At 41.8% G+C, this 27,700-nt stretch overlaps 2 protein-coding genes across 2 annotated transcripts in view; one reads left to right on the top strand and one right to left on the bottom strand.

The window, feature by feature from the left end:
- Positions 1 to 5,211, top strand: part of ucmab (upper zone of growth plate and cartilage matrix associated b) — a 6,461-nt gene extending 1,250 nt beyond the window's left edge. The window contains exons 4-5 of the mRNA XM_069163291.1: positions 3,689 to 3,787; positions 3,865 to 5,211. Of these exons, the coding sequence (XP_069019392.1) occupies positions 3,689 to 3,787; positions 3,865 to 3,962 (197 nt within the window). The 3' untranslated portion in view covers positions 3,963 to 5,211. The remainder of the gene's footprint in view (positions 1 to 3,688; positions 3,788 to 3,864) is intronic.
- camk1db (calcium/calmodulin-dependent protein kinase 1Db) lies at positions 4,553 to 27,700 on the bottom strand. Its single transcript, XM_069163289.1, has 11 exons — positions 27,005 to 27,700; positions 18,086 to 18,217; positions 16,898 to 16,972; positions 13,031 to 13,169; positions 12,497 to 12,623; positions 12,129 to 12,204; positions 11,000 to 11,112; positions 9,232 to 9,310; positions 8,438 to 8,525; positions 8,109 to 8,271; positions 4,553 to 6,590 (listed from the first exon to the last, which is right to left on the bottom strand). The coding sequence occupies exons 1-11, from the start codon at positions 27,097 to 27,099 to the stop codon at positions 6,439 to 6,441; spliced, it is 1,239 nt and encodes a 412-aa protein (XP_069019390.1). The 5' UTR covers positions 27,100 to 27,700; the 3' UTR covers positions 4,553 to 6,438.

The raw sequence follows: 27,700 nt of genomic DNA, 5'->3' as shown, positions 1-27,700 counted from the left end.
CTGTCATCGTTGTTGACTCTTAAAACAAGTAATATTTGCAAATGTTTAGATAAATCTTCATGATTCACCTTTCTTTTTCTGCTGATGTTATGGGGAAGTTAATCTGGTCAAAAGACAATCACTGCCAGGCAAATTTAATGTAAAATAATTTGATTGTAGTCCCATTTGAAGTCCCAAAGTTCCCATTAAAAGCTTTCACATTTGATGATTTTAATAGAAACTGGCATAACTCTAAAAACATGACAGTGAAGGGTAGATCGCTCCACAAGTGTCAACGTGATGCATTGGAGTCTAAAAATAACCAAATTAAACTTTAACTGTAGAAAATGTGTCTCACCCTGAAAAAGAGCCTGATACATTGGAATATACATCAATAGAAAAAAAGTATGTACAACATGCTAGAGATCCACGAGTCACAGCATTGATCGTATACACACAAGCTAAATAGTACTGGTACCTTTGTTAAGGCGCTGAATTCTGCATGGAACAAGAGATAAAACCTCTTTTGTACCTTTTTTTGTCTTCATCCTGATCATAACGCTGTGATACTGTGCTGAAAACGGGTGGCATTAATCTCCGAGATAGATGTGTATGTCTTGTTTTATTAAAATTCACTTCTGGCCTCAATAAGAGGTGAAATTACTCGATAAGATGCAGACCTTTCGCTTCCTGACTGTACAGTGAGCAAACATGTTTACAGCTCTCTGAATGTTTTGGTGATGACGGCAGTCAGCAACTGTTAACTGTATTCTGGACCTGGCACGACCAGAGGCCACCTTAGACCTGTCTGTCCTCAGAGCACCTCTGCTTCCTCTGCTGGAGGCTGCAGCGGGAACCACGGGGCAGCATGGAGCTCTCACACACACACACACACACACACACACACACACACACTCCCACTAGTGCACATCTGCCAGCGTCCCCTTCTGAAGCCTTCACACACTGCACAATGTTTGACATTCTCGAGTGATTTAACGGCACTGTTAGGGGCAGGTCTGCCAGCAGGAAGGTGAGAGCACACACTGATACTGCTGCTCCTAGTCTGAGTTGTGTAACTCGCCGTGTGTCTAACAACAACGAGACACTTTGTGCAGTTAAAGGATGAACAAAATGAACACAAAGCAGAGAACAGAGTGAGAAGGCCGAGATGGACGAGTGAGTGGGTGAGCGGCTGGGAGCTGAATGTGGAATGTGCCAACACACAGGCAGAGAGGGGTCAGAGAGAAAAGCAAGTGAAAAAGTGAGACAAATAATCCACTCACATTGAAGAGCCTCTCCTGCTGCACACTGACATAAAAACACATCTCCCTTTCAGGCTGATGAAATGCGTAAAGGACAATATTTGATATAGGTATTAGCTGTAAGGCAAGGCAAGTTTATTTGTATTGCACATTTCAACAATAAGGCAATTAAAAATGCTTCACATAAAACCATTAAAAGCATCAAAACATAAGGCAAAAGAAAAGGACAAGTAAGAACAGTGATTAAAACATTAATCAAGCTAAAAGGAGGATAAAAGTTACAGTGCAGTTTAAAACATCCTCAAATCTGGTTCAGTGAAAGTCAGCAGCAAACAGAAAGGTCGTCAGTCTTTATTTAAAGGAGCTGAGGGTTGCAGCAGACCTGCAGGTTTCTGGGAGTTTGTTCCAGATATGTGGACCATAAAAACTGAATGCTGCTTCTCCACGTTTAGTTCTGACTCTGGGAACAGGAAGGAGACTCGTCCCAGACGACCTGAGGGGTCGGGATGGTTCATAAGGTTGCAGCAGATCACAAATGTATTTTGACCCTAAACCATTCAGTGCTTTATAAACCAACAGCAGGATGTTAAAGTTGATTCTTTGTTGGACAGGAAGCCGGTGTAAAGACTTCAGAACTGGAGTGATGTGATCCACTTTCTTGGTCTTAGTAAGAACTCGAGCTGCAGCGTTCTGAATCAGCTGCAGCTGTCTGATTGACTTTTTACAGAGACCTGTAAACACACCGTTACAGTAGTCGAGTCTACTGAAGATAAATGCATTGAGAAGTTTTTCCAAATCCTGTTGAGACACAAGTCCTCTAATCCTTGATATATTCTTCAGGTAGGCTGATTTTGGAATTGTCTTAATATGGCTGTTCAGATTGAGGTCTGAATCCATAACTACACCTAGATTTCTGGCTGGGTTTGTGTTTTTTAACATCAGTGATTGAAGCTGAGCGCTGACTTTCAATTGTTCCTCCTTGGCACCAAAAACAATTACTACAGTAGGTGGATAAGGTGACGAACAATTTTGAGGCAAAAAGTTTTGACATCCAAACGTCGACATCTGAGTCCACACGAATGCTGCCGTTTGACTTTGGAGTTTTTCTGGGAGTTGGTGAGCCATGAAAGCAGGTCAGCGGCGGTGTGTGAGGTGAATAAAATGATGGGTGATTAAACCCGCTGTGCAATGTCTGAAAGAGATAACCAGAAAAAAGAAGTTATGTGACCACAATAATCACTCCGCTGAATAAGTTTCACGTGTTTGTGACAAAATACTGACCTCTACATTCATCTGTAAATCTTGTTCAACCTTGTAATTTACAGCTTAATGACTTGAATTCCCAACATGAGCTTCATTTTCCACTGCATGCACAAACTTGAGCTGAGAACCCTAATAAAAGGTCAAAGGTCGTGACCTTACTTTGAAAAGGTTAGCAGGGCTGTGCTAGACGTTCCCTGTCTCAGCTGATGCCTTTTTATAATGTTACTGCAGTCGGTATGTAAGCTTCACGTACTCTCCGACATCTGGTCGGAGTATTTGAACGGGTGCTCGTCTTCTTCACACGTCCCAGCAGGATGTTCAAATATTCTGTTGGTACACTTTAACTCAGTCTGAATACCAAATCAAGCAAAACCTTTCACATTGGGTAGCAGAGGTCCATAGTTTACTTTAGCTTTTATCTAGCTATGCTCACCGTGTGACGTGAGTGTTGGGAGTTAATGGACGACTTTTAAAAGTAGATGGGTCATCTGAAATATATCACAAAGGGTTTCCCTCCCTTCTCTGGTGCCCTGCAGGCATCTGCCTATAGCTGGCCTGTGTTTAAAAACATCCCCAGACACAGTGATTCACTTCTGTGGTATTTGTTGAAATGAAGTTTACCAGTTATTGTGTTTAGTGTTGGTGTTTGAGAGTGTGTGTCTAGACTTGAATGTGAGCTTTAAATGGAAACTGTGGTTCCTTTATGTTGCTGCAGTTAATTTCCAGACTTCAAGATTTATCCCCAGTGATCCTGGGGAGAGGGCTTGTTGGAACCCTTTGGACTGAGCTACTTTAGTAGTTCAATCAATCTCAACCACAACATACTACATTAAAGTGCTGCTGCATCAGTGTTAATTATCTAATAATGTATGACAATAGTCAGTTTCCAAGAATGAGTACTTTTCATACTTTTAACTTCATAATTTTGTACCTTTAAGTCATAGTTTGATTGAAGCAACACTTATTTTTTTGTTTTAAATTGTTCTATTGCCAATTTAACTAAAGTAAAGGCGAGTACTTCTTTATCAGTCTGTCATTTTGGTACCAACTTTCAATTTCCTCATCCATTTCCATCCAAGAACATAAATTCCAAATCCACACCAAATAGCAGTGAGATTAATATGGCACACGAAACGACTGAATCTAAGAAGCTGATGATTTAATTCGACCCGCTGTGCTTGCAGCTGAGCAGAAGCAGGTTTTGGCTGCTGATGAACGAAGGAGAGAGTTCCACGAGGAGAAGAGGAATGAGTTTGAGAGCTACGCTGAAGAGGAGAATGATGGTATGTAAACCGTTCATATCGGATGCAGCTGAGAGGGAAGAGCTCATTCACTCACTGAAATGCTCCTAATCTTCCAGAGCAAGATGAGAGGACCAGAAAGAGCACCGAGCAGTGGAGGGAGTTCCACTATGACGGGATGCATCCTCCCCAGGAGTACAACCGTCACGCTATCTGAGACTCTGGAGGCCTCAGAGGGGAGACGTGATGCTGTGAGCAGACAGATGCCAGTTTTAAGGAGAGAAACATCCTTAACTTCACAACTATATTTTTCACTACAACATTACTGCTAGCACAGTAAAGACATCAGCTACAGGATGAGATTTTTTTTTAGACATATTTGGATTTGTTTTCTAGATATTGGTTTTACAGTGTTTGGGATCCCAAAGACCCAACTGCTGCATGTTCAAAGGCAATAACTCTAAATAGTTTTCATTTTTTCACCAAAGGTTTTGTCAATTTTTTTTACAACAGAACCGATGATTTACAGGTCTCTTTAGAGGTCTCTTGAGATAAGCAGAAGTAGTGTGTCATTTTCTGTACATGACTTTAAAATAATTCATCATGAAGTATGAAGTTGAGGAAACAATGTTAAATATGTTATTCAAGCTGTTAAGGAGTAAACTGGTGTCCTGGCTTAATAGATATGCAATTATTTTATCACCAGAAGCAGCAGAAGTGTGAATATACTTACATATATTGTATAAGTAATGTTTACAAACTATGACTTGATATTTACTTCCTGTCAAAGAAGCAACAACACATGCAAACAAGCCTCTTTTTTTTTTTTAATACATGAATCTCTACATGTCAAAAGCACATTTCTGCAACATGTAATACATGCACACTGAGGTGATTTCAGTGCTTCATATTTTGCTTTCTTTAGATGATTTTAGGGAGAAATATAGGGAAGACAAAAATAAAACACTCAAGAACCAAGCAAATGTTGTTGAGAGTTGTATTTACAATAAGTAGAGGCTCAAAGTCTGTCGATATTCACCACAGTTTTTCATAATTCAAGCCTTCGATGTTGGGCAATTTCTGGTGGAAAGTTTCATTTTTGTTTTTGCCCATTCATGTATAGTGGTTAAAATTAAATAGAAATACCACAGAGAAAATACAAAGACAGATCTCCCCTCTTCTCTGTGTGAAAGTCTCTAGAGAGTGAGCAGGAGAGAAAAGGAGAAAGAGTGGTTCTGCTAAATTCAACAGGCCGGTATGAAAGCACAGTGATTAAACAGAGTGAGTGAGCTGTTTTTTAGACCAGCCACTTCATGAGCGGAAGCAGAGCAACAATATTGCAACTACTGAACTGTACATTACCGATTTGACTGATCTGACTCTGCAGGTGGAGCAATATCAACCAGGATACATTTGCATTCATTTGTCATTTCAATTCTTCTTCTTTTTTTTTTTTTTTAACCACAGACATAAATGCACTTTTCACTGGTGAACACTTGGTTTACATCCTAATATAGTTTTGGGGTTTTAAAGGGAAAACAATCCATTCAGTACCGGTTAGTTGATCCTGATACCGGCAATAAAGAAAGAAAACAACTCTCAAACTCTCCCAGCGGCACATTAGAATAATATGCAATATTTGGAGGTTTGACTCTTCAACAATCCTCGTCTGAAACAGCGGCATTTGATCCCTCTGAGAGGGGTTTGGTTAGCTTCATGTTCACATCCCTGCAGATCCCTGAGAACTGGTCACAAAGCGACAACACGTGGTTGCCCTCCTGTGGTCAAGGAGGACTTCACAGTCACGGCAAATTGAATTCATCAAATAAAATTACAAAGTAACAACTATTAGATACTGCATTTTTATCATTCAATGCAGTGACCTTTCAGTCTGGTCTAATAACACATTTACACATTTTCTGCAAGTGGTGTTCTTACAAAAGTCATAATATATTGTAAGAAAATAAATATTCCAATACATTAGTGCAATGCATTGGCCCTCTCAGCAATCCCAGCCATGACTGAAGCATATTGTCCTGCTTGTATTTCATGCCCGCACACTAAAAAGCAGAGACACAACACATACTCTCTTACTGTTGGGAGTTATGACGCCGAGAGCCACTGTAGCAGATACCACAGCAAATTAACACAAGCTGTCAAAATAACAAGTTCAGAGTGCAGATGATGTCACAACTATTGACCACAGCTTGAAGCTTATATTTCACTTGTATAAACATGACTCCACTCAACAGTTCCAGGCAGGATATTTGTACAAGGCATACAGTGGAACATCCTGTCAGAAATTACGCTCACAGTCGAATATGACAGCAGCTTCAAGAAAGAGTTTCCTTTAGTGTGGCACTTCCCAGACCGGCTGCTTGTTTGTCTGCTAGATGATCATGATCCAGGCTAGACATGGCCTCTGCATTAACAGTTTCAGGTGAGTCGCTCCCCTTCTGTACTTCCAGGTCTGTATGACAGTGGGAAGGGAGGCAGGGGATGCCGTGCTGAGCCATGGTAAATGGAGCTGAGCCAGAGCTCCTCAAATTCCTCCCGTGATAGGCAGAAACAGACGGGAGGTGGCGGGATGGGCAAACTGGGAAACAAAGTTGAATCACGAGGCCTGGGGTGGTTTTATTTTCCCCGTCTCACAGCTCCGTGGTCTCCCAGCTCACCTCCCGCGGAACCTGGCGTCATTTAGTCCCAGTGTGGATGACGGTAACCGTGGAGGGGCGGGGCCGAGACGGCTCAGCCACCACCGACGGTTCCTCTCCTACGTGAGCGGCGGCATCAGAGTCTTGATTGTACACTTTAACACCAGATGGCAAAGGAGCTATCGGAGGACCTGTGAATGAAAAAAAAAAATAGTTTCAGGAAGAAGTTGCATGTCATTTACTGAGTTTTTGATGAGAAGAAAAACAAGTTCAAGTCTTTTAGATTTTCAATGGGACCGGTGTGTTTCTTCAGAGCTGCTAGTCGGATGGTTGGATAATATCCTAAAACCACTGAGCCCTGTAAGCTTCTTTTTCTTTTAACAAAAGTAAATGCAATATTCAGCCATGGAATAATATCCATAATAATACACAGTTTGGCCATTTATGGCAAAGATAAATAAGCTCCTATGAAGCTTTGGCTATTCTGAAAATAATTCATAGGATTGTCAGTTTTTTTAAGGGAATTTTTTGGCATCATGAAAAATACAGTATCCTTGCTAGAGACTGTCCCTTTCCCCAAAAAAAAAATTACTCTATAGGTCATTTTGAGCATGCAGCTTATTACAACCCACAGTGACGTTTTAAAGCTACCTCTAGCAGTCACATCAATAACAACAATCTGGTGTCTAAGGTGTCTTGTCATCAATGACTTTTGACCTGACATGAAACGCCCAAGACCTCTTACGGTTACACTGCATTATGTGATAGCAAGTAATGTATTCAAATTTCCAGTTGGTACCATGGAAGAAATGCCAAAAGAAAGTCAAATATGACATTTTGTTGTGGAACCACATGAACGTGACTCAGAGAAGTGACGCAGTTCAGATGTTGTCTACATAATGGTTTCTCCTTGTTAGGAGGAGGCGAGTTGGGTGGATGTTTTGATTCAGTGATGGATTTGGGTGCAAGAGACCTGTTCTCTTCCCCTTTGCAAAGATTAGTCAATCATTTTTTTTTTTACAACCGCATTTACTGTTGCCATGACAACAAAACATTTCAAGTCATCATTTTAACCCAAACCATTATCTTTGCCCAACCAAGTGCCTAAACCTAAACCGGGAAACACTCTTGTGGATCGTATTTGAGGACAGGAACAAACCACCGGTCGTATGGTTTCGAGAAATCGTTGGCTTTAAATTTTCTTCTTGTTTATTAGATCATATTGGGCAGACTGTCACCACCACAGCACCATCTGTGATATACAACTGTATACTGTGGACATTAAAGCTGCAGTTATTAACCGTTTTCATTTTCATTTCATCCCATGATTTGATTTCTACTTAATTAAGAACTTAGTGTATAAAATATCCAATCTATAAATCATAAAACCACTATAAAACAGTTGATAAGCTAGAATTAAAATTTCTTCATGAATTTTTGTAGAATAATTTAATAAATGATTATTTTATTATGAGAGCAAAATTATATAATGGTTAGTAAATAAGGATTGCTCAGAGAGTTAAATTTTTAAAGATCGTATGTTAAACTAAATGACTAAACTGTTGAAAATCAGACCTTGAGAGCTTGTTTAACAGCTGCCGATTAACTTAATGGGGAGGACAGCGGAGAGAAAAGGCCTGCGCTGAGTGCGGTACTAGAAGTTCCACATGTTCGCGTTGGTCAACGTGAGCGTCTGAAGTGTCACTCACAGTCCTTCAGGGAGAGCGGGGCGCAGTCCACAGACTGGCTCTTGGCTGGAGCTCTGCTCTGAGCGTTGGGGACCGAGTTGCTGCTGTGGAGGCTGCTGCCAAAGCTGGTGCCCAGCTGCAGACGTCTCATGTGGCGGATCACAGCCGTCGCATTAAAGGCTTGCTGTGAAGAGAGGGTGTAAACAGAAAGGTGTAATACTAAAGACACGTCCCCGGAGAGATGAAACCACCTACATGTTTTTTTTTTTCATTCAAAAAGAGAGTAAATTAAAATATTGTGTTTGTGTTTGTAGTAATATGCGATAACCAAGACGGTCTCCTGCGCTTACCCTCCATTTGCTTTTGGCAAAGTTTTTCCGCATCTGCCGACTGACAGATTCGTGTATGTTCTTGCAGAGAGCAGTGCCTCCAGCAATCCTGGAAAATAAAGCCAACTCCTTTTAGATCATGTAAACAACAATTCACACGTACCAAAACAGCATTACCCCAATGATTTACTTGTGTGCTGTAATACCCTGGGAATCACCCTCATGCCGTTTTCCTATTTGCTCCCATCATTTACTTTCTTTCTGCTAAAACACCTCTGATTGATGGGCTGTTGTTTTTGTAGGAGTTCACACACTGTATCACTCTGTCACATTCATCTTAATATGTGTATGAAACCTGGTCAATGAAAGCCAATTCTCTCTCTTATGACACCTGTTACCTTTGTGTCAGAAGGACCACCTGCCTAAGACCCAAAAAGCCCATTACTGGCAAACAGCCTTAATGGCCACCTCAGCTGGAGACAGCAGCCCACGCAAGCTCGTTCTCATTAGCTGCGACGCAGGCCTGGGAGGACATCCCAATTGTTCATTAAAGCTTCCACATTCTTTAAGGATCCTTCAGCACACCTGCCACTCATGGCATCCATTTATTCAGCAGATTTCTCTCTGAGGGCTGGCGGTACAGAGCAGAGGTGGGCTCGCGGCTCTGGTGACAGATGACAGTGGGAGGACAAGCTCTCCATGACAAATGCGTAAGCCTGGCAATCTGCGTCACACTGCTGTGTAATCGCACCGAGATGTGCAGTTCCCTGTGATTGTCTGGTTGGGGCGCAGTGTGGCGCCGGTTAGTTTCTCACCAGGGGTGCTCAAGAGCCTGATCACAAGTGAATCTCTTCTCTGGGTCCTTCTCCATTAGGCAGCTGATGAAGTCTTTGGCTGAGGAGGGAAGTGAAAAAGTCAAGAGCACATCCAGCTGAAAACACTCTGCCACATTCAAGGATTCAAATTTGTTTGCAATGCTGTATTTTATGGGTCCTGTAGTCCTGGATGAAGACAGTTCATAAAAAGACCAATGTAATTAGATATACCACTTAGAGAAAACAAAGACAATGATGTGAGTGCACATGTACTACATACCAGCCCTATTATTCTAGTTTTTTGGGATAATGTAGACTCCACTTGGCTAAATCTTCACTAAAGTTCTGTGACTATCAATGAGCACCAATTAGTTCTTTGTACAGTTTTTAAAGGAGGAAACAACAAATGCTAGACTAGCTGTGTTGAGTTTAAAAATCATGGCAATTGTAATGGATAGAAAAAACTGACATCCATTTCAACACAAGTAAATACAAATGTATGACTGGAAACTTTTTTTAAATGATCTGTTGAATTTGATGTTTGCCAGTAATTTACAATTACACAAAAACATGTTGTGCTCTATTCAAGTATGATTATTAACTAACTAACTCTGCCATTAAAGCATTGTCCTTTCCAAAAAAAAAATTGGATTTATTTTGTATCTATCGATGGAGGCCCAAACCTGACAAATACAACAGTGAGAGGTTACCTGGTGTGTCAAAAAAATAACTGAAGGGTTGTCCACTGGTGTAATGGTTAATGGGCATGCTAGATGATTACAAAATCCATGGTTCAGTTTTTGGCAAGGTCTTTATTGCATGTGTCATAACGCTCTTCTCGTTTCTGGTCTGTCTAAATTGTTAACTGTCAAATGAAGGCCAAATGAAAAAAAAACAAAAAAACTTGAATAACCAAAAAGAGTAAAACATATGACTTTCCTTTAACCTCCAAAACCAAGACGGCAAAAAGATGTTTTTCACAGCACACGTTTTGACTGCCTTCTGATTGCAGAAAAAGCACAGATGAAACCATTTTTGTTGACGATGACTCCATTCCATCGAGTGTCCCAGTGAACCATGACAGTGAGCCAGCATCTACAATGATCTGCTCTCCTAAATTTAAAACAGCTGTTTTTACGTGTAATAATTTTACCTGCGGTTTTCTTGCTAGGACAAGCTGTGAAAAGGGTTCATTGGTTGTTTTTCTACTGATTTATTTAGCTGGAATAGTATATCTGAGCTTCTAATTAGTATTAACGAGCTAACCTCTTAAGAATCACTAAAGCTATGAGTCATGGAGTTTTGTCTATGGGAACAATTGTTGTCACTTTTACTTCAAGGATTAGGTGCATCTGAAATACACCCTTCCACTTCACTGGGACTCTACTAAAAATGAAATGAAAAAAAATTGTAATTGGATAAATGAATAAAATGCATGCCAATATCCCAGAAAAGTAAGGAGCAGAAATATTAAACGAGCTAGTGGGAAATAAATACAACAGGGGGAAAAAAATATATGGATTTATTTCACCAACTAACCAGAAGGACAAAAAAAAAAATTTAATTTCTAATTAATTGTTATGTTTTAGATTTGTCTAATAGGCTTTAATTGGTTTTTGGTCACTTTCAGGACTCTGTACATATGATTGTTCTTTTCCATAATATCATTAGGGAACTAAACAACCTGTCATATAACATTTGACCGTTTATTCAAACACAATATAAAATCCAAACCACACACACAAACACAGAGTTCGTCATAGCTCACCAGAGTCTGAAATGTCATCCCAATACGGCGCGTCAAACTCATAGTCTGCCTTGAGAATCTGCTCAAAGAGCTTTGAATCGTTCTCATCATAGAAAGGAGGGTAGCCGCAAAGCCTGAGAAGATGAAGATGGATGATTACACAACAGCAGTCCATGTGAATGTCGTCATCCAGCTGATGTTAGAAACTTTAACCCAAATCTAAAAGGATTTGCTGTGGCCTAATCTCACTTACTGGCAGTTTGATTTTTCGTATAGCATGTCAACAGGAGACAGTTCAGAGGGATTGTCAAGAATACATGAACATTAAGAGGGAAATAACAGGACAATAACAGTCTACTTTCATATGATATGGGAAGAAATTGGCATATAAATTGAAGATGTGCTGTACATTTGAGTTGTGCTCTTGATTACGCAACAGTATAAATTATTCCATTACAAACACCCGGCAGAGGCCACACTTATGAGGACATCGGAAACATTTGATTACCTTAAAATTCATCACGCCTCACCAACAGATAACAACACCAGAGATTTTCTCTTTGCCAACGAGCAACGACATTTGACTTAATCAGGTTGGCAGCTTCAAATAACACTTTCCTCTGAAAGCCTTACAGGCTCTGTAATATGGAAACAGCAGCTGTGGGCATCGCTCACCCAACAGGGGTTTAATACCGAGAAGGCTTTATCAAAATCTGGATGTGTTTCTTTCACGTTGTTGTTTGAAGGTTTTAGAATGATTTTAGGTTGTCTTTAAGTCACTGCACCATGTTGTCTTAAAGATGTTATGTTGCTATTTTTATTTATTGTAGCTATTGTAGGTTGAGGTTCGAGTTTTGAGCATATGCATGTCTTGCAAGGGCATTTAGTCTCTCCCCATCTTAGCGTGGTCACTGCATGTTAGCATTCTAACGTTAGCGTTGAGCTCGCCTGACCTAAGAGATGTTAACTGTTTTACAAAGTTTGTCTGTGACTGTAACTTTCTTGGTCAGGACACTTTCAATAAAGAGCTTTTAAACTTTGTGGTTTTCCTGTGGGTTTCTGATCTGAATGAAGATTTTTTTTTTTTTAACAGGCATCAAACACAAAGAAAGCTTCACCTTATTTCAATATTTTTAAATCAAGTACTCACAGAATATAAGCGATGACCCCGATAGACCAGCAGTCTACAGCTTTACTGTAGGGCTTCTGTGCTAAAACCTCAGGAGCTGGAACAAAGAAATTAATCTTATTATTAGTAAAAAAAAAAAAAAAAAAAAAAAAAAAAAATAATAATAAAATCATATTTATATAGCAAAACAATGCAGACAGTGTTTGACCTTTCACCATGACACAGAGGCTGGAGAAGAATATTAATATTTGTTGGATTGCCTGTAGCAGATGGCGAAGGTTAACCTGTGGCTACTGGCAAATTAAATCAGGTTGTGTTTAGCCAACTAGAACATCTAATTATCTCAGACTAACTTTTCACCAAAGCCACAGCTCAGAGAGCATCCTCACCCACATATCCAGGTGTTCCACAGGCGGTGGCCATCACGCCACCTGTTCCCTCCATCTTGGACAGGCCAAAGTCACTGATCATGATCTTTGACTCGTCATGAGGACTGAAGTACAACAGGTTCTCAGGCTGAAAATAAAAGGAATGAGTCAAAACAAGTACCTGTGCTTGTTTGTCTGCATACTTATATAAGCTGTCTGGGTACTTATATAAGCTGGTGTGCATTTCTTTTTCTATGCAGTTGGATATTAGTCATTCAGGCAGTAAAATGTCAGACAAAACATGAAACTAAATCCCCTGGATTTGGCTTTAAAGAGTTTTTGTGGCTCATCCAAGAGGCTTCATCAGTTTTCACGGAGAAGGAAAATCCCTGACATTTGACCTGTGTGGGTGATCACCACCAAATGTAACGTCACTTAAACAGCAGGGACTCCCTCTCAGGAAGGCTGAAGAGATCTCATGGACGAGCGGCAAAACACGGTCAGCGCTTCAACAACAAATGCATGTTTGATCATGAATATTAAATAGTGTGGTACCTTTAGGTCTCTGTGCACGATGCCCATTAAGTGCAGATAGTTTACTGCATCCAAAACCTGCCGAATGAGCCGACTGGCATCCATCTCCGTGTAGAAGCCCTTTTCTACAATGCGGTCAAACAGCTCACCTCCGGACACCCTGTCAGCACATGCAAAGGAAGACTAGTTTATATAACACTGATAATGGTAACAGTTCATTTATGGAGCAAAGTATGATTACAAAGTGATTTAGGTGGACATAAGACAAAAGTAACTAAGGGTCTGATTTACTAAGATCTCAAATAAAGGGTACTAAATTGCACATTGCTTTTGAAACCCGTTTTGTGGGTGATTTACTGAGAGTAATTGCTTCTTTCATATTAGGTGCAAATCGCTCTAATTAAACGAGGCATTTGCGTGTGTTAAAGTGACTGCAAAAGCAAAAGGAAATTTGATCCCATTGAAATTAACAAATATAACAAGAAAAAAGATTATCAGCGAGGAAGTCAATGCCGTGGAAATAACAAAAAGATCAATAGATGAAATTATGAGAAGATGGCAAGATATCTGGCGAAAGAAAAAAAAAAACGGCTTCGGCAAATAAAAGAGGTGGATTAGATCCTTTAACAAACACCGATCAGCAGGTCCAGCTCTTTATGTGATGAGCAGGTGAATTAGTTTATTCAGTGCCTCGCGAGTGCTCGTGAACCCTATGAATCTACTTGCGAGTTCTGCGGGACACATTCAGGACCTGGGACAGCACACCTGAATAACGGGACTGGGTGGGATGTCCAAGCAGTGATACGCTGGAATGACCCAGAGGCAGGGAAATGCTGAGTCGCAGGGGGGGAAAAAAATGTATGTTGCACTGCGTTGTCTCCTCCTTGTTATTGGTTTGAAATCATCATTCAGTTCATTCAATAACTCAGAAATGTCATCGCTGGACAGACGATATGTCTGAATAATTTATGCCTCTGACATCAAAATTATTTCTACAGGTGTAAAACCATGTTCTCAACGTATTCTTTGGTTTCCCTGCGTCTCCTTCTCACAACAATAAGAGCAGCCGTCTCTCCTGATTTGTGCACCTGATTAATACCTTCAGTCGTACTAAAATAAACACGCAATCACTTCTCCTGTTTCTACTTTCAGGTTTAGTAAATATCATTGCGGGTGCTACATTTCTGTATTTGCAGTTCCCCTCCCAGTATTTTGCCCGTTTAACTAGAAACGTCCAACATCACGTACGCATGTAGGCAAACACGCAAAATGGACAACGTGTGTTAAACTGCACATTTGAAAGACGCCATCCTCACTGCACGTCGTTAGTGGATCTGCTTAAGACATTTTTTTGTGGGTGGTGTGGAGTTTGCATGTGATTTTACACACGCAATCCTTCAGTAAATTAGGTAAAAGTGAAAAGAAATATATATATACTGTAGGTCCCCATTCATTTACACACATTTAAGCATATACACTTCATATATTGCATACATGCGCACATATATACAGACTTACACACCCACCTACACACATTTGAATCTGACTGTAAGAAAGCCTTACGATAAAAGAGACTTTTTCTTTATCCATGTTTCACTATATTACTCACAGATGATGTTTCCAAGACTAAAAAATTTTGATATTTTTCATTTGTAGCTGTTAACCCACATGCAGTAGACAAGATGCCTTATAGTTCTTCAGTAGACTGCGTTTAGGTGAAGCTCTCGATGTTGCATTTTAATTCCCCTTGTCAAAGAAAAGTTGTGGAGTTTTGTAACTATTTGAACCTGCAATCAGTCTGACCTCCTGCAACAAAATCCTAATTTTCACATAAAATGACCAGGTGTTACACTTAATGTGAGAATACAAAGCATTTGTCTCTCTTGTCTTGTGTCCCACATATGGAGACTACGTCCCACATTTTGAATGGCTCTAGTTTTTAAGAGTCAACACTGCAGGACAGACACTTTTCTGAAATGTGGCTTTTGTACAAAGGCTGTGAAGAAATCAAGGAAGTGAGCCATACAGGTCAGCAGACTGGTAGAAAGCTGGCACAAGGAATGTTTGATTTTATCCAAGACCTTTGCATTGGATTTAAATTAGAGTTTTAATTAATTTAATTTGATGTTAAATCAGTTGGTGCTTCTAACACACTTTCTTTTTTAAGTATAGTGTCTATTGGTTTATTGGATGAACCAGCCATCGACTGTAAGCTGAAATTACAAAATGCAAAGACACAACAATGACTCATTAAATTGAGCATTAGGAGCATGTGCCTGCTTTCACGAACGGCTGGCAGTCACCGTTTATATAAGGGAGACTTGAAGACACCATTAAGCACCTTTCACAGATACAAAGGGGGCAGATAATCGCTGGCTTAACTGCTGGTGCATTAGTCACAAACACTGTGAAATTATTTGGGTGCAGGTCTGGGAAGTCATGAGGGAATACAGCAAGCCATTCACAGGAAAACAGTAACAGCAGACAATATACTTATTACAACATAAGTACAGGTTTAAAATGATCATAATGTTAAAATAACAGCCCAAACAGAAACTCAAGATAAAGCTTAAACTGTTAGAGCTTAAAGGAAATATTCCTTTTCTTGCAGAGGATTTGAAGGATTGATAGCACTCTCACATCCGTCTGCCAAATACTACGCTGCAGCCAGGAGAGGAGTAGCTTAGCATAGCAACAATGACTTGAAATGGAGGGACAGCTAGCCTGACTTTGTCTCACTAATTAACAGAGACAAGTACAGAGACTGCCTGGATCACATTGATGACAAGATGTTAGCCTGAGATGGCATCTACTATAACCAAAACATTTCATTACCAGTAATGTCTGTATATAGTACTACAATTGCCTTTTGTGATTTTTACATTCTAATAAAAACGTAGTTCAATATTCCTTGTGTATGCCACACAGCTCCCTGTGTTTCACCCCGTTTCTCGTCTTTATGCTAAAATGAGCTAACGGCAACCAACCGTGACATCACAAATTGTTTTGTGAGCTGCTGTTCTGAAGCCTCGAGTTCAGTATTTTGGCCTTCGCCATCTCGCTATTTTTGGAGCCACAAGTGGGCATATTTGGACGAGCCAGGGAGGAGCGAGCAGTAAATCTGACTCGATCTTGTTGGGAACCCGGGAACATTACGCCCCGCCTACTGGCAACGGAAACCTGACTGCACCACAGGCCTGCTAGTCAAAGCAGACATGCCCCAAAACATACCTCTCCTTGAGGCCAAATATCCAATTAATTTAGAAAAAAAATCTTCACATGGACCACAAGAACATTGACCAGAAGGAGGGAATTTAGTGAATGACACCATTTTGGCTTGTGGGAAAAATGTATTGACTTTGTATTTCAAAAGAGATGTTGAGTGAAAGTCTATGGAGATAGATGTTTTTTTTGGAGCCAACCCCTACTGGCCCTTGGCTGTATTACACTTTAAGGCACTTCTGCTTTGGCTTCACTTTTCAGACCTGGAAACTACGTCCACTTTTATATACAGTCTATGCTCCTGGGTTCAGCTTTATATTTATTGCACATGTATGAGAATGGTATTGATCAAAATCTCATCAACAAAGCAAATAGATGTTTTCCCCAAAATGTCTAATTTGGACTAAAATATCATCTAGAAATACTGATTAAATATTTTAATGTCTGTTATGACATCTGTTGCATTATTTAGTAGCGCTACATGCGGTATAATATTGCTTTTTTAATAAGGACTTGCTCCTCACTGTGTTAACTCAGGCAAAGATGCCTCAAGGACATTACAGACGCTTACTCAAGCAAAGAACACAACACATTATCAAAATGACAGGCTAAAGGGGAAGCAGAGAGCTGACCTAAACAAACAAGAGAGTGGGTTGATGTACTCACAGCTGCATTATGAGGTACAGGTGGTTTGAGCTCTCGTAGATGTCCTCCAGAGCCACTATGTTCTCGTGCTTTATCCTGGGGAGGCAGAACAGAGGAGTCACTTTGCTTGCTGTCAGTTTCTGTTCATTTCAGCACAGGCCACAAATGCAATTAGCCTTTTCTTTTGTTAAAAGGATGCCCTACCATCGGAGGGCAGGTCCTTCTTTATATTTCTGTTACAGCCCCTTGTTCGAGCACATGTCTACGTGGACGCTTGTCAAAAATGAACCTGGGAACGTGTATTGTTCCCACAGGGGGGGAGAAAACCTTTTGTACGTGATGGAGAGCGGGGCGATTCTTAGAGGATGCTGATCAATGAGTCATGAAGCGGCAACCCCTGTCAGCAGGATCGCCTGAAGAAAATGATATAGGACAGATCAAGATGCTGGGAGTGTGTCCAGGCAACGAGAGAAAAAAAGCCTCTGCGAGGCAAGGTAATATGCAGAGTGTCTTCAGAAGGGCCGGTGTTTGAAAAGGAAAAGGTGGGGGTGGAAGAGGAAAACGCAGGGAGAGTCTCAAAGGACTAAACAACCTTGACAACTTCCTTCTTTTCAAAGTCCAGAATGAAAATGAGGTTGGGGTTCGAGGACCATTAGACCAACAAAGACAAGTAAAGGGTATGAAAAGAAAGAGGAAAATGGATGAGGAACCAAGACACAGAGAGAGAGAGAAAAATGGAGGAAGTCAAAGGATAGCAACTGTAACCAGGCAACTACACCCAACAACTGGCCCGCTCACTTCAAGAGTGACTGATAACTGAACTGGTCGGGGGAATTACCCATCGGGCCCTGGAGGAAGATGGAGTGTCATCTGGTGTCAATGCAATCCTATCATACCCTGTGTGTGTGTGTGTGTGTGTGTGTGTGTGTGTGTGTGTGTGTGTGTGTGTGTGTGTGTGTGTGTGTGTGTGTGTGTGTGTGTGTGTGTACACTCTGAAGACCCAAAATGGTGGATAAATGGGGTTCGACAGGGAAGTCACTTAAGCCTGACAATGACTGTTCAATAAACTGAGACTAAATTCTCTATCTGCACTCAGCGGAGTGAGAGAAAACACAAGCTCCCCCCGGCCCTCCCCACAGGACGATGCAAGTCGGTGACCCTTTCTAAAGTGGTGATCTTCCTCTGAAAGCTCAGTCATGCGCTACCTACTTCCTAAGGACGGCAATTTCATTTTCGATGCTCGTCTCCTTCCCCTTGAGCGCTTTCTTCGGGATGCATTTGATTGCGACCATCTTTCCCGTGGCCTTCTCCCGAGCCATCACCACCTCGGAAAACGCACCGCTGCAAGAAAAACAGACGAGACACGTTAGTCCTGCTTTATAGGCGCTCAGACAATATTGACACATGGTCAGTGAGTAGATGGGGGGGGCACTCAGAGGAGGACAGGCCAGAGTACACAAACAGCATATTGTGAATATTTACTGAGAACTGGCAAAGTCCCCTCACTGTGGCCAGCAGCCTTCTGTGCTGGCGTACGCTGGGTGCTTGTGCGCAGCCAAATGCACAGCAAACACTTTTAAAACCTCCAAAAAAAAAAGAGCAGACATTTAGGACGGCAGATAGCGTGGCTTCTTCTGCCATCTGCCTCCATACATGAGAGCCTTTAAAAACAAATACGGAATTAAGGGAATATTTGCTCAAGCAATCTGTATCTGTTGCTATGATACCACATAGATAATAAATCTCGCTGAGCAGGCAGCGTGATTGCTTTTTTTCTTCTTCTTCTTCTCCTCCCCCTTCTTGTTTTCATTACACACCTTTTCCCTCCACGCACCCTCGGGATGGCTCCATGTCGAGATCTTAAAAAGGACTGATAATCTCAAACTCTTCTTCACTCGGCCAAACATGATCTGAAAGACTAAACTAATCCTTGATTAATAGATGAGCTCTGATGGGGGCATATTTTTCATTAGAAATAAAATTGTAAACCGAGACCATATCAGTATGATTTCAGGTTATAAATTCTTGATCAGCTCCTCCGCTTATGGAGTATTTAATCTATTTACTCTATTTCTTAAGGCGGCTCTGTGGTTTTAATCTTTCTATGCGCTCCTTCTCTCGCGTTCTTTTAAGACTCAAACAACTGACATATCGGCTCTCTAAGATATTTAAAATTGGTTCCATTCGCATAAATACATAATCCATTGTTCCCCTACATGTTGTGGTCATTGGATGAAGGTCAAATTCTCCGTATAGTTTATGTAAGGACAAGGCCAGGCAATATGAAAACATGCTGCCTCCTGCATTTGTTGTGTGCCTCTCGTGATTTTTTTTTTAAATGCCTACATCAGTGTAATGATGTATGTACCCGACATACAAAAGCGATGACGCACAGAAACACACCTCGACTCATTCACAGCATTTCTAAAAGCGACATGACAATCATCAAAGGTTTCATCATGTTCTCAAAGTGTAATCAGTTCCTCCCAACAGGCTCTAAACTCAGCACCACTGGCAGCTGTAAATCTCACCGTGGCCATCAAATCCATGCTAATCCCTCACTCCTCCATCAGACAGAGGGGGAGGGTCAGTGAGAGCCGCCGCACACAAACACGGGTCCGTGCATAAACACACTACCTGGTCACAAAGCCCGGCTCCAGGTGCGATGAGGTGGAACACGCTCAGGGAGGGCTCGGAGTGTACGCCCTTCTCATTTGACCTCATTGTGACACATAATGTAGGACGATATGTAAATCCAGGGGCTTGTGTGAGTGAGGGGGTTGCTGCGCTACTTGCGGGCCCGTTACAGCACTATCTTCCCACCGCAGCTGTTGCCGTGAGGACAATGAGCATCATTTCTATTCAGCGCACGCCGCTGATTTCCGCAGCTGTGTGGACATTAGGAGAAGTGCAAAATTCCTCCACCATCAGCACGCCGAGCCCGTCGAGCAACGCTCGAGCAGCTTTTCTTGTTTCGGAGCGAGCGTGCTTTCTGCAAGAGCAGAGACGGAAACCGCAGGAAACCTGTGAGCTCACTGAGAGGGTGGTTCAAGTTCCCCGCTGCTCACCACACTGACAGAAAGCAACATCACTTCCTGTGAATGACAACATGACAGAATCCAAGCCTGTGACTTCCCTTGCTCTGTCAATGCATGCAGCATGACACACTGCGCTGCAAGCTCTCATAGCATTCACTCTATTAATTCATCACTCACAGGAAGGAAAAGGTGCGACGTCTGTGAGAAACATGCATATGGTGATGCTACTGCTCACATGCTGAATCTGCACACACACGCGCACACGCACGGATACAATAACTCCAGAGCTGAAATTTTTTTTTTAACAAAAGACACTTGAGCTGTTTCTTTTCTCTGTAATATATGATATTAAATGAAATATCTCGGGGATTTGGACTGTCGGTCAAACAAATAAAGCAATCGGAATTAGTTTCTCACTATTTTATAATATTTCATATACGGCAAATTCAACTGAGTATTGAGTCGCAGTGCAACATAACTTAACGGCCGATCTGGAGCAGCTCTAAGTGATGAAAGAACTCCCCCATCTAAATTAGACCCTTTATTGACGCTCATTTCACTCAGTTAGGCACGATAAATATGACTGTATGACTGCAAAATGTTTCTGACCCAGTGTCACACCAAATGAGCACATATGCACACACACGTTGTAGTGTTCTTCCTTTGTTGCGCCGTCAGTTAAAAATTCCAACGACAAAACTGCAACAACTTTGAGGAAGCGGTTGCAGGTTTGTTTTAATGCAACGAGCTGAATGCTAATAATTGAATTTGAAGTTCTTCCCAGGGCCACAGAGCTCCCTGATGACAGTATGAGCCATGCGTCAGTCTGGACTCACACACCACCACCACCACCACCACCACCACACTATGCAGAGCCCAACTGACTGACTAATGTGAAATGTGTGCCGCTCTCTGTGTGAATCTGAAGGCTGATGCTGCAGGTGCAAAGCAAGACTTGTGTCAAACAGTCATCGAGACAACTTTTTTTGGGCCTCAGCTGCTTGTTCTTGGGGAATATGAAAATTCAAGGCGTTATTGACCGAAGGTTTTTTATTTTTTTGACAGAGGAGGAGGTGGGAGTCTTGACAACCAAGCCTGGCTTATTGAAATTCACAGACAGCGCGTGTATTGTGTTGGTGCTGAGTAATCACACTGAATCATCTTGTGTAAGATGCATTACAGCAGCCCGTTACGCAACATATGGGATGGAAAAGTCAGCGCTTGATAATCCAGGTAGAGCTACCGGCAGTGTAACCTACTGCATTCAAAATCACCCTTCAGCAGCGCACTGACACCTTTAACCAGACACACAACAGATGATATCATCTATGATTTAAAAAAAACAAAAAACGCAAGTAAAACTGAAGCATACAGTTTGAAATCAGTTCGGGGAAAAAGTAAGTGGGCACCCGACAGATAGTGGACATGCAGAACCAACAATGATTCTCCTAACAGCTTAAACATTTCAGTGTAATCTTATTTTTTCACTCACTTTTGTGTATCATGGAGAAGTAGATCATTTTGCAGTTACACAAAACACTTTAACGGACTGCACAGCCACCATCTGCTCAGCTGTGTGCCTGATACTCAGTCTGAGCTTTGTAAACTGTAGTGACTGAACAACTTGTGACGACAGCAACAACGTTTCTAACTAACGGGGACTAATTCCTGCTATCTGCATTATTCTTATCCTCATCATCACCGTCATTCTCCGAAATAAGACAATACTTTGCCAATATAATGGCCTCTCCTCCAGGATCAGTTTGAAGTGTTGGCTGGAAACAATATGTGGCTCTTTTAAAGAAGCAATACAACAACAGTCCTTTACAGCGCAGATAATACTACATTTTCTTAGGTCAAAGTCAATACAGCTTAAAAAATATCCCCTAATACATATCAACCTGGCCAATTTTGAATATAGAACGTGAAAACATAATACTAGATCCATACTTTCCATTACAAGAAGAGGTTCATATTATCTGCAAAATATACTAAATGTACAGCACAAAGTAAAAGTACTCATCCATCTGTGTATTATCATAGATTATTGGAAGGTAAATTAATATTTTACACAGCATTTTAAAGCTGTAGCTGGTTAAACTTTTTTTTTCAAACAATTGAATAGTTAAATCTAAAACAATGTTTAACTATGTTAAATATTAATCTATGAAGTATGGACCTGAAATCCTAAATATTAATCGACCGACAGAGACATGAATGGCCACTATTTTAAAAAGGGACCACTTGGTAAAGTAATTTTTCAAGGAGGAAAAGTCAAACATTTGCTGCTCTTCATCTTATTTGAGAAGAAACAGGATGTTTTAATCCTTTTCAAAGAAGTCCCCTTGGACCCACAGAAACTTTAACAGCGATTTGTCTCTATTTTCTGACTTTATAAACTAATGAAACTTGATTGTTTTGCAGAATAATCATTCATGGAAATAATCTCTAAAGTAGGAGGAGAAAAGGCACAAGTAGAATAAAAAGGTATAGTGCTAAATAGCACTTTTTCTTTCTTTTTTTTTTTCTTCTTAATTCCCCTCGGGGATTAATAAAGTAACTACCTAACCTAACCTAAAGTGAAACGTAAATAATCAGAATTGTCTTTCAATCACGGTTGTGGTAATATAATCAGATCAGTTGTGGTTTTCATCTCTGACAGACCAAGACTGTTTTTCTGTCTTTCCAGGTGGTGAACAGCATCGATCAGGTGCTGCTCAGTTAAATCTACTCCTCTAAAATGACCACAGGGAAATCCAGCAGCTGCCACAGCCCCAACAGCTAGAGCAGGGAGCCATTATCATAATACACGCCGGACCCGAGGCTACTTTCCAGGAATGAGCAGTTTGCGTTCACCAGACTGTTGATCAAACAGGATGATGGTCAGTTTACAGGTTGGTAATATTGCTCATCAACAACTAAAAACAAAGGCTGCAGCCAATTATTTCCCTGCAGCGTCCGATCATACTACACACACAGTCCATGACAACACATGTCCTTCCACAGTCAGTGTAGCTGGAGGACAGTGGTGGTGGTGGGAGGTAGTAGATGGAGTCTTCTTCAGAGGGAAAAACCAAGGACTTCCATCATCCCAGTTGCCTAGCTGCCGTTTTTACTGCATTCAGGCTGCTTTCAAGGACCCAGCTTGCCTCCCCGCAAACTGCGTTTCAGAGAGTGAAGAAGACGAGCCGGGCCGTGACAGAGCTGGGCTCAGTTTAATATCTGTAGTAGGGGGCTTATTTATTTATGACTATTTAACTTGGAAAAGGTCAGTTTTCATTTCCTGATGGGACGTAAGGAGGCAACAAGCAGCATGGACGAGAAAGCAACAGCTGGCGCAAAGTACAGCAGATGCAACAAGAAAGCATCACTTAGGAGCGCTTTTAAGGCACAATAGTTCAATAGATAAATGTGCTATTTTTAAATAAATCCTCTGAGTGAAGTACGTCATAGAGCCCGAGCTACTTTGCACTGGATTTTTGAGAGATAATTTGGTGTCGAAAAAACCCCATTATGCTCAATCAACTGTTTTTCCACTGTTCACAAGCACTCCTTCCCTGATTTGGTTTTGACATGGGTATAGTTCATAAATATTAACAATGGAGCATATGACTACTTGTATGTGAGCGGGGTCAGTTTAAAGCTCTCCTGATCGTTTTATCTTTGTTTTGGTTTCCCAGCCCACGACTTTTACTGTTTTTGGGTCAGACTCAACTCTCTCACGGTGTTGTTTTTGGCCTCAAAAGGCAGCTGTTTTCAGTGAAGAAGCTCTAAACCTACTGAACGCTGCCTTCTCAGCACCACACAGCAGATACGCGCGGTCAGCTGATGGACATCGTGGAGGAATTGAGCAGCTAAAGAATCCGACATGACCCTCAGGAGACCAAAACGGAACAACAAAAAAAAAGGGGAGTGGATGCTGGACTTGAATTCAACAGGTGGACACAAACACGACTACGTAACTGCTAGTGTATCAATACTAAGTTCACTACAGGAAAGGTGATAAATTATGCGATAAAGACAATGTTTTCTAAATCGTCTGGCACTAATCTCCAATAACAGTGTATTGATGTTAATCTAATTATCATCAGGGCTTCCCTGATCAGTTGTACTATCAGCGTCCCCAGTGACTACACTGATCTTTGCAAGGGGATCAGTTAACAGTCGCACATTAAACACAGTTTCTTAGTAAATGTTCGGTTACATTTTCACATCGTGGCGTCTTTAGTGCCACAGTATTGCCTCACCTCGTACAAAAAAAAAAAGAATCTACTAAATGCTTTTTACAATGAAATAAATCGATTTATAACTTGAGGCGAACAGATTTGGTTTGTTAGTTCAAAAAATGTAAGTATTTCAGTCAAAAATCTCCACTGTGAAGTGTCAAATCTGCCTCAAGCTTCACAATCACAACACGTCGCCCACTGGGATCTCTGAAGGCGCTTGTTGGTCAGGTTGGTTTATTTGCTTCCACCGAGTATCAGCAGCTTAAAGGTCTGAAATTAGCCTCAAAGGCAAGCAGCGCTGAGGTACGAGGACAAGCTTCAGCGGTGAATATCTCATTAACTCAACTGCAAGAAAACAGGTGCGGTCAGAGCATTAGTGACACGGTCACAAGCTTCCTGTTCCAAAACTCCTGCCAACGTCTAATCAGTTGTAACGTTCACACACACACACACAGAGAGAGAGAGAGAGACTGGCCTCCCAGCTGCTTTCTTTTCAAATCAAATCTTTTCTCTTGTTAAAATGTTCACGTTCGGGTGCACTTTTTATTTATTTTTTTTACATCCAAATGTTTCAGACCAACAAATATCACAGTCAATAACATTAACCTGAATAACCGGGCCTCGCAGAATAAAGTCATCCCGGAGGTGTGATCGCTGTGGTGTGCATGTGGCTGCGACAGAAAGTTGACTGTGTCACACAATGTAGAAATGTCCTGCATTCAAAATTCAGCAAAAGTCCTGGATTTAAAAAGGAGTATTTCATGCTAAATGCACTTAAAGCATCAATAAAAATCTGAAAAATGTACTTAAATAAATGGGCAGGATGGATATGAATCCATTTTTTTTTTTTTTTTTTTTCATAAAAATGCATCTGATTTTTAAGCTTGCCATAAGCTTAGTATGTCAGTTACATGTATGTCCCTTTGAATTGTGGGCTGTAGAGTAAAATTACATCGAAATAATCATGTAAAGTACATTAATATTGGACTTGAGTAGATGAACTTGTGGAGTTTTCATTACCAATGAATGAGTTTTGTTTGAAAGGAGGTTTGTGCAGAGGGATGATACCTTTTTAGACACTGATGGGGAAACCTGACAAGCAACCTACAGCTAAAAGGTGCAGCAAGAGGAACAGAAGGACGAGGATAATCTCCGTCTCTTCCTTTGACCGACAGGCCTTCCTCTGCCATTTTTAATCCTCAGGCTACCGGCTTGTTGGGCTTTTCTACCCCAGGTGGCGTGTAGTGACCCCGGCCGCGCAGCGATACAGGCCACTCCCTGAGCAAAACACAGGAACAAGTAAACAGGCCTCACCGAGACCCAGCCAGGACGAGTACACGCCGTACGATGTGGAACATAAAAGGCCGAGCAGCGGCGCACTGGGCCTGGAGATGCGTACCAGCCTGTGGGCGAGGAGACGCGTGTTCCTCCAACCTGGCCATTGTGTGGACAGTAAATCACGATGATTCACTGGTGTTATTCAGAGGCTTTACACACATAAATGAAAGCCTTGGGGAAAATCAGAGCTGCCTCCAGGTAGGAAAGTCTGACTGTTTAGTCCAACAGCCGAAGTGTGGAGGGCAGTCTATGAATCACCAATCTGTATGAGGATTTTATGATGCGGCTCCTCACAACAAGCGGGTCTGCAGTCGTTCTGAGCAACGCTAAGTTTCACAAAAGGAGAGGACGGTGAGGAAAGCCAAGAGGACGCAGATTACTCAAAGTTTACACAACATGATGCTGCTGCATATTTTAAGAGGAGCAAACCACAATGTGCTTGATCGTTCATGAATAACCTCACAGTGAGCAGAGGGTTTTTTTTTGTGTTTTTTTTGTGCAGCTCGATAACAGTTTCTGGGGCCAAATTATAGAAAACAAACATATTCCCACGGGGAGACCCCTTCTTCCACTGAATCGCAAACAATATCCATAACACCACATTAAATTCCTCTCAATCAAAGCAAAGGAGGGCTAATGTGGATTTAAGGACGACAGAAAAATGAGAGGCACACATTAAATGTGTGATTGCGCCTTGCAGCCTATCACAAGCCTGGCTGCTTCTGTCATGTAAGCTTTAGCTGCCTGATGTCTTCCATTCAGGGGAACACTCGGGCTCTCTTTCTGCTGCATAACTTATTCAAAGACATTAAGTCAAGCAGCACTAACAGCAGACCAAAATAAGCTGTGGAATTTGGGCAAGAGAGGAACTTCCGCCAAAGTGGTCCCTAAACAACTCCCCAAACAAGAACCGGCTCTCATACTGAATAAACAAGTATCGGTGACAGAGACAGATCCACAAAGCCAGACATCATGTTTCTCAGCTAAAATCTGCTCTTCTGTTTGAAGAAGAAAACCGGAGACCGAGGACAGTCAAAGTCATCACAGATGGGCCCTTAATTTGGGAGTTGATTTCATCATTTGCGGATGCAAATGGGGCCCTGCTGTCTCTGTCATAGTTGTTTTGTACAAAACGACCCCAGATAAATGGCTGCCTGCACAGCGCCCCGTCTCCAGCCCTGGTTTGATCCAGAGGAAGAATAAAAACACGCTGCAGTAGTTTTTTTTTTGTTGTTGTTGATGTTGTTGAATGAATGAACTGGGACTTCACTCATGATCGTGCCTCATCATCTCATCTCTCAGATCAATTAAAGCTGCGGATGGTCCTGATTGGATTTCAAAATGAGTCCAAGTTTAAAAGGTGCCCGTCACCGTCGTGCAGTGAATCCAACAGATATTCAACAGCTGTCAGTCTGCGTTCATTTCCTTTTAAACGCGACAATGCAGCTTTGTTTTCTGGCGCTAATTTGCGCAACTGGATACAAAGTTTTTGTCGATTGCAAGGCTGCGTTATTTTTGTTACTCACGTCCCAAGGACTTCCTTGAAGTCAAAGATTTTCTTGATGTCATCGACATTCTTTTTCCAGGATCCATCGCTGGACTCGCCGTTTTCTTTCGCCATTTCGTGCAGGGGTGGGGGGAGGAGAAGAGGAGACGCTGCTGGAGGATCACTAGAGTCGTCTCAGCCAGCCAAAAAACAAGAAACAAAAGAGAAACAAAAGAAAAGTAGTGCACTTCTGTATTTCGCCAAGGGCTTCCTGGCTATTTGTCAGTGCAGACTATCTTGCTTCCTGAGCCCATGCATGCAGCCAGGCAAACCCAAGAGGAGGGGGGGAGGTATGTCCTACCCCGAGAGGTTATTTGACTAATCGGTTTGACGTAGCGGATCCCGAGCCTGAGCTTCCCCACTGTTCGGATCACTGTGAAGGGGAAACACAGGCTCTCCCCCTCCTCTCCCTCCTCCACCTCCTCAAGGGCGGGACTCAGTCAGAGTCAAGCTGCGATGCGGTGAAGCTGGGGTCGGGCTACTTTGCGGGAGGATGACACTTGGCAGTCGTATCCGAGCTGATGTGCCATCGAGTCACACCGACCGCCCTGTGGTTGTTATAGCAATGGGAGGAGTGGGAGGTTTGCTGCTCCCGCCTATCTATCTACCAGCACAGACACACATTTAAGTATTCGCATTGCACCAAACCCCCGGCCCGCAGCAAACTCCGCTGGAC

Source organism: Embiotoca jacksoni, unplaced genomic scaffold (genome assembly GCF_022577435.1).
Source record: "Embiotoca jacksoni isolate LCO1_2020_lvr unplaced genomic scaffold, fEmbJac1.0.p SCAF_3, whole genome shotgun sequence".
NCBI classification, from domain to species: domain Eukaryota; kingdom Metazoa; phylum Chordata; class Actinopteri; family Embiotocidae; genus Embiotoca; species Embiotoca jacksoni.
Note: the sequence above shows the minus strand (reverse complement) of the source record. Positions and strands in the feature narration are given on the sequence as shown.

Bases quoted from the DNA above. Each gene is read 5' to 3' on its own strand.
- camk1db (XM_069163289.1), bottom strand. From the start codon at position 27,099: ATGGCGAAAGAAAACGGCGAGTCCAGCGATGGATCCTGGAAAAAGAAT. The intron at 18,218-27,004 runs GTGAGTAACAAA...TTTTTCTTGCAG, and splicing joins TTCAAGGAAGTCCTTGGGAC to CGGTGCGTTTTCCGAGGTGG. The intron at 13,170-16,897 runs GTGAGTACATCA...ATGTGCTGACAG, and splicing joins CTGTACCTCATAATGCAGCT to GGTGTCCGGAGGTGAGCTGT.